General features: G+C 47.9%; 1 protein-coding gene across 4 annotated transcripts in view; it reads right to left on the bottom strand.

The window, feature by feature from the left end:
- The window catches only part of SCUBE1 (signal peptide, CUB domain and EGF like domain containing 1), a 224751-nt gene that overhangs the window by 12266 nt on the left and 199723 nt on the right, over positions 1 to 12762 (bottom strand). For all 4 annotated transcript variants that reach the window (XM_069763370.1, XM_069763371.1, XM_069763373.1 and 1 more), the window contains 3 exons: positions 3200 to 3316; positions 317 to 439; positions 53 to 172 (listed from right to left, as the gene is read on the bottom strand). In XM_069763370.1, the coding sequence (XP_069619471.1) occupies positions 53 to 172; positions 317 to 439; positions 3200 to 3316 (360 nt within the window). The remainder of the gene's footprint in view (positions 1 to 52; positions 173 to 316; positions 440 to 3199; positions 3317 to 12762) is intronic.

Here is a 12762-nt window from a genome sequence, read left to right as displayed (position 1 = left end):
CCAAAAAAAAATGATATGGGATAGGAGCCATAAAAACTTATCCAATACGAACCTGGTACAAAGAGAGTGTTGGCCGGACAGGACAAGAAGCAGTTATCGATCCCCGCTGACTTGCTGCAGATCAGCTGAGCTCTCTGGGTCAGCTTGTAGCTGGGGACGCATTTTGCCGTCTCTAGGAAAAACAGAAAACAATAAGACGCCACTGATTAAGACACATTATAAGGAGATTACCTTAGGTGAAGACCCCAGAAGATGCTGAAGATGGAGGAGAGGTCGATGGGTAACACCAACACATAGGAGAAGACAATGAGCTCACCAATACAGTCTCTCTTATTCCAATGCTGCTTCCTCCCGGGAGGACAGGAGCACTCGAAGCTTCCCAGGGTGTTTATACAGCCCGAGTCACAGCTGCCATTATTAATGCTGCATTCATCAATGTCTGAAAGAAAGACATGCAAGGGTTAATTACACACTGCAAAAACCTGACTGTAAAGCCGAGTTACATCCTGTATTATACTCCAGAGCTGTGCTCACTATTCTGCTGGTGCAGTCACTGTGTACATACATTACATTACTGATCCTGAGTTACATCCTGTATTATACCCCAGAGCTGCACTCACTATTCTGCTGGTGCAGTTACTGTGTACATACATTACATTACTGATCCTGAGTTACATCCTGTATTATACTCCAGAGCTGCACTCACTATTCTGCTGGTGCAGTTACTGTGTACATACATTACATTACTGATCCTGAGTTACATCCTGTATTATACTCCAGAGCTGCACTCACTATTCTGCTGGTGCAGTCACTGTGTACAAACATTACTGATCCTGAGTTACATCCTGTATTATACTCCAGAGCTGCACTCACTATTCTGCTGGTGCAGTCACTGTGTACATACATTACATTACTGATCCTGAGTAACATCCTGTATTATACTCCAGAGCTGCACTCACTATTCTGCTGGTGCAGTCACTGTGTACATACATTACATTACTGATCCTGAGTAACATCCTGTATTATACTCCAGAGCTGCAATCACTATTCTGCTGGTGCAGTCACTGTGTACATACATTACATTACTGATCCTGAGTTACATCCTGTATTATACTCCAGAGCTGCACTCACTATTCTGCTGGTGCAGTCACTGTGTACATACATTACATTACTGATCCTGAGTTACATCCTGTATTATACTCCAGAGCTGCACTCACTATTCTGCTGGTGCAGTCACTGTGTACATACATTACTGATCCTGAGTTACATCCTGTATTATACCCCAGAGCTGCACTCACTATTCTGCTGGTGCAGTCACTGTGTACATACATTACATTACTGATCCTGAGTTATACCCTGTATTATACCCCAGAGCTGCACTCACTATTCTGCTGGTGCAGTCACTGTGTACATACATTACATTACTGATCCTGAGTTACATCCTGTATTATACCCCAGAGCTGCACTCACTATTCTGCTGGTGCAGTCACTGTGTACATACATTACATTACTGATCCTGAGTTACCTCCTGTATTATACCCCAGAGCTGCACTCACTATTCTGCTGGTGCAGTCACTGTGTACATACATTACATTACTGATCCTGAGTTACATCCTGTATTATACTCCAGAGCTGCACTCACTATTCTGCTGGTGCAGTCACTGTGTACATACATTACATTACTGATCCTGAGTTACATCCTGTATTATACTCCAGAGCTGCACTCACTATTCTGCTGGTGCAGTCACTGTGTACATACATTACATTACTGATCCTGAGTTACATCCTGTATTATACTCCAGAGCTGCACTCACTATTCTGCTGGTGCAGTCACCGTGTACATACATTACATTACTGATCCTGAGTTACATCCTGTATTATACTCCAGAGCTGCACTCACTATTCTGCTGGTGCAGTCACTGTGTACATACATTACATTACTGATCCTGAGTTACATCCTGTATTATACTCCAGAGCTGCACTCACTATTCTGCTGGTGCAGTCACTGTGTACATACATTACATTACTGATCCTGAGTTACATCCTGTATTATACTCCAGAGCTGCACTCACTATTCTGCTGGTGCAGTCACTGTGTACATACATTACATTACTGATCCTGAGTTACATCCTGTATTATACTCCACAGCTGCACTCACTATTCTGCTGGTGCAGTCACCGTGTACATACATTACATTACTGATCCTGAGTTACATCCTGTATTATACTCCAGAGCTGCACTCACTATTCTGCTGGTGCAGTCACTGTGTACATACATTACATTACTGATCCTGAGTTACATCCTGTATTATACTCCAGAGCTGCACTCACTATTCTGCTGGTGCAGTCACTGTGTACATACATTACATTACTGATCCTGAGTTACATCCTGTATTATACCCCAGAGCTGCACTCACTATTCTGCTGGTGCAGTCACTGTGTACATACATTACATTACTGATCCTGAGTTACTTCCTGTATTATACTCCAGAGCTGCACTCACTATTCTGCTGGTGCAGTCACTGTGTACATACATTACTGATCCTGAGTTACATCCTGTATTATACTCCAGAGCTGCACTCACTATTCTGCTGGTGCAGTCACTGTGTACATACATTACATTACTGATCCTGAGTTACATCCTGTATTATACTCCAGAGCTGCACTCACTATTCTGCTGGTGCAGTCACTGTGTACATACATTCCATTACTGATCCTGAGTTACATCCTGTATTATACTCCAGAGCTGCACTCACTATTCTGCTGGTGCAGTCACTGTGTACATACATTCCATTACTGATCCTGAGTTACATCCTGTATTATACTCCAGAGCTGCGCTCGCTATTCTGCTGGTGCAGTCACTGTGTATTCAGGATTGGCATGGTTATGACTCCTAGTTCCGGGGGGTGCACTTTTGGGGTGGGAGTGAAGCACTGAGAAACCCACCTCACATTCCCTGTAAATTATACAATTCTGTCTGCCACCACCAGGGGGAGCTCACTGCCTTAGAATTTATTGTATAGTTTATAAAGAGCAGCATAAACCCCTGTGCAGTGAGCTCCCCCTAGTGGTGGTTGCAGGTGAACATAAAAGTTATCCAGAGAAACCCGACCTCCGTACATGATGGGATATTCTTTATAATGGAGGGGGCGGGGGAGCATTTTGCTGTGTGACCCATGAGAATGGTAATGCTTACAAACCTCCGCAGTGCGTCATCCCGTACAGCGTGTACCCCTTGTGGCACAGACACTCGAAGCTCCCGGGATAGTTGATACAGATGTGGTCGCAGGTTCTCTCAAAGGAGCACTCATCGATATCTGAAAAGAGAGGGATGGTGCATTACACAGAGATGGCCGACTTACTATAGTTAGAGCAGATCTGTCCCCAGCAGACTTAATTCAATAGATCTCTCAAACCTGATGAGGCCGGTGTACTAACTTTGAAAACCCATGTCAGAATGGCTGCATAATCCCAGTATTAAAGTGACAATTTCACGAGTCCAGCTATAGAGAGTCTGATGTATTCGGTCTCTGCCTACCTAGCCAGATTGACAGCTGCAGCTAGTACTGAGCAGTGAGAGATCTCAGCAGGGAGGAGGGACACTGAGGAGCTGTCAATCAGGTGGGCGGAAATTCAGCAGCAGGGAGGAGGTACATTGAGGAACTGTCAATCGGGCTATACAGCCATTTTCATAGTAAATACACCGGCCTTATCAGGTCTATGTGCTCCACACCTCTGCTGCCTTCCATTGCTGGCACAGGGGCTACCAGACACCTATCACTGTCAGACATCTTGGCTCCCATGGGGTTAATCTTGTGTCCTCTCCAAAAAGAATACCTTAAAGGAATAACTCAACCAATGGCATGCATGTATTGAAATACCCCTTTAAGGTTAGTTTAAAAGGCAAGAAATCTTTTCCAAAAAGTTTTGCTATATTGTAGCCACTTTTTAGTAGTTTGGCTCAGGGCTTTATTCATAACTGGCTACAACACATCAAAAGTTAACTTGCCCTTTAAAATTGATATGATTAAATGCATGCAGTACATATGACAAGCACAGGGTGGCGCCAAAGCATTGCAGTAATGAAATCTCTAGATACTGTTTCTTTAAAGAAGCACTCCTCCTCATCCTCCTCCTCCTCCTGCTCGTCTTCCTCCTCTTGCTTCCATCAAAGTTTTTATCCTCTTAATATATTGCTATCATCATATTATTTAGCACTGTATACTTACAATCGCTCTTTCTGCCTTCTACCTGGTTGATTCTTCTCCTTCCTATTATGACAACTCGTCATGATTAAAAACTTACTAGCTGAATCATTCTAAGCTCTGTGTAGAAACAGGAGGTCAATTTTGCCAGTATGAGTCGTCATCACTGCAAAAGTCTATGAACGTTAGAGGAGGGAGCATCCGAGTTAGTAGATTAAGAGGGGAATGATTTCTGCAGGGACAAGAGACTTCCTGTTTCTACATAGAGTACAGTGAAGCATTAGCTGGGTAGAAAGGCAAAATTAGCAATTGTAGAAACACAGCTCCTGAGACACTTTGGAGAAATAGCCGCACCGCTGGTTCTACCACATCAATGTAACGCTGAGATATTAGTGTACCAAGGTAAGAGGGGTCATTACATTCCCCCACACACACACCTCTTTATGGCATTGCCTATATTTTCTCCAGACTAAGTTCCAGCTATCATTGCATCCAAGATGAAAGCTGGACTCCTCACTGAAGAGGACAGACCTCCAATTCCAGCCTCCAGTCTTTATCTGGAGTCCACGTGGACAACGCCATGAAGAGGTCTTAACGAGAGAACGTTACATGGGTCCTGCTCCTTGTGATTTCCTTAATTCCACGACTTTACATTCTTGGGGTGGAAAATTCAATGTTGAGGAGTATAACTATCCATAGATAATTCTACAGTAAAGAATGTTTACATACATACCCCCCAGGACTAACAATCAACAGGATACACAAAGTCACACAAATCTATCTATCATCTATTTATTATCTATCTATTATCTATTATCTATCTATCTATTATCTATCATCTATCTACAGTTGCGGCCAAAAGTATTGACACCCCTGCAATTCTGTCAGATAATACTCAGTTTCTTCCTGAAAATGATTGCAAACACAAATTCTTTGATATAATTATCTTCATTTAATTTGTCTTAAATGAAAAAAACACAAAAGAGAATGAAGCAAAAAGCAAAATATTGATCATTTCACACAAAACTCCAAAAATGGGCCAGACAAAAGTATTGGCACCCTCAGCCTAATACTTGGTTGCACAACCTTTAGCCAAAATAACTGCGACCAACCGCTTCCGGTAACCATCAATGAGTTTCTTACAATGCTCTGCTGGAATTTTAGACCATTCTTCTTTGGCAAACTGCTCCAGGTCCCTGATATTTGAAGGCGCCTTCTCCAAACTGCCATTTTTAGATCTCTCCACAGGTGTCCTATGGGATTCAGGTCTGGACTCATTGCTGGCCACCTTAGAAGTCTCCAGTGCTTTCTCTCAAACCATTTTCTAGTGCTTTTTGACTTGTGTTTTGGGTCATTGTCCTCCTGGAAGACCCATGACCTCTGAGGGAGACCCAGCTTTCTCACATTGGGCCCTACATTATGCTGCAAAATTTGTTGGTAGTCTTTAGACTTCATAATGAAATGCACACGGTCAAGCAGTCCAGTGCCAGAGGCAGCAAAGCAACCCCAAAACATCAGGGAACCTCCACCATGTTTGACTGTAGGGACCGTGTTCTTTTCTTTGAATGCCTCTTTTTTTATCCTGTAAACTCTATGTTGATGCCTTTGCCCAAAAAGCTCTACTTTGTCTCATCTGACCAGAGAACATTCTTCCAAAACGTTTTAGGCTTTTTCAGGTAAGTTTTGGCAAACTCCAGCCTGGCTTTTTTATGTCTCGGGGTAAGAAGTGGGGTCTTCCTGGGCCTCCTACCATACAGTCCCTTTTCATTCAGACGCCGACGGATAGTACGGGTTGACACTGTTGTACCCTCGGACTGCAGGGCAGCTTGAACTTGTTTGGATGTTAGTCGAGGTTCTTTATCCAACATCCGCACAATCTTGCGTTGAAATCTCTTGTCAATTTTTCTTTTCCGTCCACATCTAGGGAGGTTAGCCACAGTGCCATGGGCTTTAAACTTCTTGATGACACTGCGCACGGTAGACACAGGAACATTCAGGTCTTTGGAGATGGACTTGTAGCCTTGAGATTGCTCATGCTTCCTCACAATTTGGTTTCTCAAGTCCTCAGACAGTTCTTTGGTCTTCTTTCTTTTCTCCATGCTCAATGTGGTACACACAAGGACACAGGACAGAGGTTGAGTCAACTTTAATCCATGCCAACTGGCTGCAAGTGTGATTTAGTTATTGCCAACACCTGTTAGGTGCCACAGGTAAGTTACAGGTGCTGTTAATTACACTAATTAGAGAAGCATCACATGATTTTTCGAACAGTGCCAATACTTTTGTCCACCCCCTTTTTTATGTTTGGTGTGGAATTATATCCAATTTGGCTTTAGGACAATTCTTTTTGTGTTTTTTCATTTAAGACAAATTAAATGAAGATAATAACAACAAAGAATTTGTGTTTGCAATCATTTTCAGGAAGAAACTGAGTATTATCTGACAGAATTGCAGGGGTGTCAATACTTTTGGCCACAACTGTATTATCTATCATCTACTATCTATTATCTATCTATTATCTATCATCTATCTATTATCTATCTATTATTTATCTATTATCTATCTATTATCTATCTATTATCTATCTATTATCTATCTATCTATCTATTATCTATCATCTATCTATCTATCTATCTGTTATCTATTATCCATCCTTCTATCTATTATCTAATATCTATCTATTATCTATCTATTATCTATCTATCTATCTATCTATTATCTATCTGTTATCTCTCTCTAATCTATCTATTATCTATCTATTATCTATCCTCTATTATGTATCTATTATCTATCTGGAAAAACAGCAGCACCGTCCTATATATCTATTTATTACATTTCCCAGCTGGCGAGATAAAGCCAGTAGTGATGCTATGAAAGGAGTACACAAAACTTGACACTAAGAGGCGCTGTTCCACAAAAGCTGAATTTTTAACATCTATCCTATCCAGCTCTCTTTTTCATATCTACTGCTTATTGATACATCAGTAAAAAAAAAAAAAAGTATGTGCCCCCTCCACATCCCACCTAGAGGAGCTTTTCTGACCCCAGTTCTATATCCATAGACATTACTGGGGAGTTGGCGTCTGTAGGAATTTTTTCCCCTTCATCCAGAAGAGCATTTGTGAGGTCGGACCCTGATGTTGGGGAGAGGCCGGGCTCACAACCTGGTGTTGGATGGGGCTGATGTCCGGGCTCTGTGCGGCCGCTCATGTTCTCCCCTCCATGTCTGTATGGACCTCGTGCACTGGGCACAGTCATGGGGAACAGGAAAGAGCCATCTCCAAACTGTTCCCACAAAGCCGGAAGCTACAATTGTCCACAATGTCTTGAGCTGAAGCATTAGGATTTCCCATTACTGGAAGTAAGGGTCCGAGGCCGCCCCCTGATAACAGCCCACAGCATTATCCTCCACCATCTGTACAGGGGGCACAATGCAGTCAGGTGGGTAGTGTCCTCCTGGAATCACCAAACCCAGACTCCTCCATCAGATGCCAGATAGAGAAGTGTGATCTGTCACTGGAGAGAACATATTTCCTCCAGAGTCCAGTGGTGGTGGCTTTACACCACTCCATCCGACGCTCGGCATTGTGCTTGGTGATGTACGGCTGCATGCAGCTGCTCGCCCATGAAGCTCCCGGCGGGGGAGCAGTGTTTGTGCTGATGTTATTACCAGAGGAGGTCTGGACTCTGCAGTTATGGAGTCAGCAGAGTGTTGGTGATATTTCTGACCTCAGCACTTGGCCCCCTGCTCTGTAACGTTACGGGGTCTCCACTTCATGGCTGAGTTGCTGCAGTTCCTTCTACTTCTCAATAATATCACTCCCAGGTGATGGGGAAGATTTAGGAACAGGTACCTTCACACATAACGATATTGTTAACGATATCGTTGCATTTTGTGACGTAGCAACGATATCGTTAATGAAATCGTTATGTGTGACAGCGACCAACGATCAGGCCCCTGCTGGGAAATCGTTGGTCGCTGAATAAAGTCCAGAACTTTATTTCGTCGCTGGACTCCCTGAAGACATCGCTGGATCGGCGTGTGTGACACCGATCCAGCAATGTCTTCACTGGTAACCAGGGTAAACATCGGGTAACTAAGCGCAGGGCCGCGCTTAGTAACCCGATGTTTACCCTGGTTACCATCATAAAAGTAAAAAAACAAACAGTACATACTTACCTACCGCTGTCTGTCCTCCAGCGCTGTGCTCTGCACTCCTCCTGCTCTGGCTGTGAGCGTCGGTCAGCCGGAAAGCAGAGCGGTGACGTCACCGCTCTGCTTTCCGGCCGCTGTGCTCACAGCCAGTACAGGAGGAGTGCAGAGCACAGCGCTGGAGGACAGACAGCGGTAGGTAAGTATGTACTGTTTGTTTTTTTACTTTTATGATGGTAACCAGGGTAAACATCGGGTTACTAAGCGCGGCCCTGCGCTTAGTTACCCGATGTTTACCCTGGTTACCAGCATCGTTGGTCGCTGGAGAGCGGTCTGTGTGACAGCTCTCCAGCGACCAAACAGCGACGCTGCAGCGATCCGGATCGTTGTTGGTATCGCTGCAGCGTCGCTTAATGTGAAGGGGCCTTTACACATAGTATGATTCCCCAAGAATCACAGTTTATCGTCACATCCCTGTCGCTGTTCCTGGGTTACTGGTTTCTGCCACTTGTATAGGTAGTGCCTAAAAGCCTATCAAGGCCTTCAGGTCACGTGAGAATGAAGGTCTTTGCGAGACCTTCTGGCTCTATCTATATGGAATGGCAAAGCAAAGACCTGCCAGTTCCCTGTTCTACTATACCATTGCATTCTACTGCATCTGTGCCCCAAGGACAAGCTCCTGACCTCCGACGACAAGCTCCCGACCTCCGACGACAAGCTCCCGACCTCCGACGTCAAGCTCCCGACCTCCGACGTCAAGCTCCCGACCTCCGACGACAAGCTCCCGACCTCCGACGACAAGCTCCCGACCTCCGACGACAAGCTCCCGACCTCCGACGACAAGCTCCCGACCTCCGACGACAAGCTCCCGACCTCCGACGACAAGCTCCCGACCTCCGACGACAAGCTCCCGACCTCCGACGACAAGCTCCCGACCTCCGACGACAAGCTCCGATCTACGACGACAAGCTCCCGACCTTCTACAACAAGCTCCCGACCTTCTACAACAAGCTCCCGACCTCCGACGACAAGCTCCCGACCTCCGTCGAAAAGCTCCCGACCTCCGATGAAAAGCTCCCGACCTCCGACGACAAGCTCCCGACCTCCGACGACAAGCTCCCGACCTCCGACGACAAGCTCCCGACCTCCGACGACAAGCTCCCGCCCTCCCACGACAAGCTCCCGACCTCCTACGAAAAGCTCCCGCCCTCCCACGACAAGCTCCCGACCTCCCACGACAAGCTCCCGACCTTCTATGACAAGCTCCTGACCTCCCACGACAAGCTCCCGCCCTCCCACGACAAGCTCCCGACCTTCTACGACAAGCTCCCGACCTTCTACGACAAGCTCCCGCCCTCCCACAACAAGCTCCCGCCCTCCCACGACAAGCTCCCGACCTTCTACGACAAGCTCCTGACCTCTTACGACAAGCTCCCGACCTCTTACGACAAGCTCCCGACCTCCTACGAAAAGCTCCCGCCCTCCCACGACAAGCTCCCGACCTTCTACGACAAGCTCCTGACCTTCTACGACAAGCTCCCAACCTCCCACGACAAGCTCCCGACCTCCTACGACAAGCTCCCGCCCTCCCACGACAAGCTCCCGACCTTCTACAACAAGCTCCTGACCTCCCACGACAAGCTCCCGCCCTCCCACGACAAGCTCCCGACCTCCTACGACAAGCTCCCGACCTCCCACGACAAGCTCCCGACCTTCTACGACAAGCTCCTGACCTCCCACGACAAGCTCCCGCCCTCCCACGACAAGCTCCCGACCTTCTACGACAAGCTCCGATCTACGACGACAAGCTCCCGACCTTCTACAACAAGCTCCCGACCTTCTACAACAAGCTCCCGACCTCCGACGACAAGCTCCCGACCTCCGTCGAAAAGCTCCCGACCTCCGACGAAAAGCTCCCGACCTCCGACGACAAGCTCCCGACCTCCGACGACAAGCTCCCGCCCTCCCACGACAAGCTCCCGACCTCCTACGAAAAGCTCCCGCCCTCCCACGACAAGCTCCCGACCTTCTACGACAAGCTCCTGACCTTCTACGACAAGCTCCCAACCTCCGACGACAAGCTCCCGACCTCCGACGACAAGCTCCCGACCTCCGACGACAAGCTCCCGACCTCCGACGACAAGCTCCCGACCTCCGACGACAAGCTCCGATCTACGACGACAAGCTCCCGACCTTCTACAACAAGCTCCCGACCTTCTACAACAAGCTCCCGACCTTCTACAACAAGCTCCCGACCTCCGACGACAAGCTCCCGACCTCCGACGAAAAGCTCCCGACCTCCGACGAAAAGCTCCCGACCTCCGACGACAAGCTCCCGACCTCCGACGACAAGCTCCCGCCCTCCCACGACAAGCTCCCGACCTCCTACGAAAAGCTCCCGCCCTCCCACGACAAGCTCCCGACCTTCTACAACAAGCTCCTGACCTCCCACGACAAGCTCCCGCCCTCCCACGACAAGCTCCCGACCTCCTACGACAAGCTCCCGACCTCCCACGACAAGCTCCCGACCTTCTACGACAAGCTCCTGACCTTCTACGACAAGCTCCCAACCTCCCACGACAAGCTCCCGACCTCCTACGACAAGCTCCCGCCCTCCCACGACAAGCTCCCGACCTTCTACAACAAGCTCCTGACCTCCCACGACAAGCTCCCGCCCTCCCACGACAAGCTCCCGACCTCCTACGACAAGCTCCCGACCTCCCACGACAAGCTCCCGACCTCCTACGACAAGCTCCCGACCTCCCACGACAAGCTCCCGACCTTCTATGACAAGCTCCTGACCTCCCACGACAAGCTCCCGCCCTCCCACGACAAGCTCCCGACCTTCTACGACAAGCTCCCGACCTTCTACGACAAGCTCCCGCCCTCCCACAACAAGCTCCCGCCCTCCCACGACAAGCTCCCGACCTTCTACGACAAGCTCCTGACCTCTTACGACAAGCTCCCGACCTCTTACGACAAGCTCCCGACCTTCTACGACAAGCTCCTGACCTCCCACGACAAGCTCCCGACCTTCTACGACAAGCTCCCGCCCTCCCACGACAAGCTCCCGCCCTCCCACGACAAGCTCCCGACCTCCTACGACAAGCTCCCGACCTCCCACGACAAGCTCCCGACCTTCTACGACAAGCTCCTGACCTCCCACGACAAGCTCCCGCCCTCCCACGACAAGCTCCCGACCTTCTACGACAAGCTCCCGCCCTCCCACAACAAGCTCCCGCCCTCCCACGACAAGCTCCCGACCTTCTACGACAAGCTCCTGACCTCTTACGACAAGCTCCTGACCTCCTACGACAAGCTTCTGACCTCCGAGGATAACAGGACATCTCTCCGAATTTGTGACTGTCCCAATGGACGAAAGGGTTGAGTGAAATATTTAAAAAAAAGAATCAATATGAAAAATTAAAAATTGTGCTTGATTGGTGAGTATTTCCCTCATCCCCACCAAGATCGTAGCTAGAGGCACGAGAGTTAATCGTGTGTTGGATGCTCTCAGCATTTCATAGAAGGCAGAGCAGGGAAAAGTGAGCGGATGTAGCCGGGCCTTACCACAAAGTAAACCTTTAATAGGCAATTTAGTCCTAATTTAGATGTGCAGAACGGAGCTGCTCTTCCTCATTACCATTATGAAAGTCAATAACAGAGCCACAGGCGGAGGAGGAGGAAGGAAGCACGGGGCGCTGTAACACATAAAACCCACACCGCTTTACATCCCCGCTGATTTTTTTTTTGATAATTTAATGGGTGAAGGGAGGGTGAGGGAATGCTGGGAAACCTCATGGCCGACTCCGTACACCTTGAGGCTCCTGGCTGGGTGAGGCCCGCAGAGTCCTGCACATCAGGCCAAGAACCAAATGACAGCAAACAAGCACCGTGTAATCACATTCTCCAGAAAGATTAATATCTCCGATTAGGACGGCGCCCAACGATGAGCCGAGGAGCGGAAGGATCGGATGAGGGGATAGCTACTGAAAACACTCCTACTAGTTATTCTGACATGTATCATGGTACACGTTGTGTATTAAGTATTACAAGATGGCTTCTCTTCCTGCTGTTAGTGTGTGCAGTGATTGTTACCTAGCAACACGTGACTTCCTGTCTCGGTGACCACCATTTACTTACAGACATCTAGCTTTGGGTGGTTACATGAAGTTCTGCCTGCTATACAACAGACTGCCTCTATATGCCACACAGGCAGGTTTTAGGGGTCCAGTAAACCATGATACTACTAAGATAGTCTCTAATACCACACAAGCACTGGTATACTGTCCATAGCGGCAGACCATGTGACCACTTTAAGGCCAAAAACCCAGGGGGCATGGTGACAGCCATACCCCACCCGTCATTACCATTTCAGGAGTATCTGTATCCCCATAATGTGGAT

This window comes from Ranitomeya imitator, chromosome 4 (assembly GCF_032444005.1).
Source record: "Ranitomeya imitator isolate aRanImi1 chromosome 4, aRanImi1.pri, whole genome shotgun sequence".
Taxonomy (NCBI): domain Eukaryota; kingdom Metazoa; phylum Chordata; class Amphibia; order Anura; family Dendrobatidae; genus Ranitomeya; species Ranitomeya imitator.
This window is presented reverse-complemented; position numbering and strand designations above follow the sequence as displayed.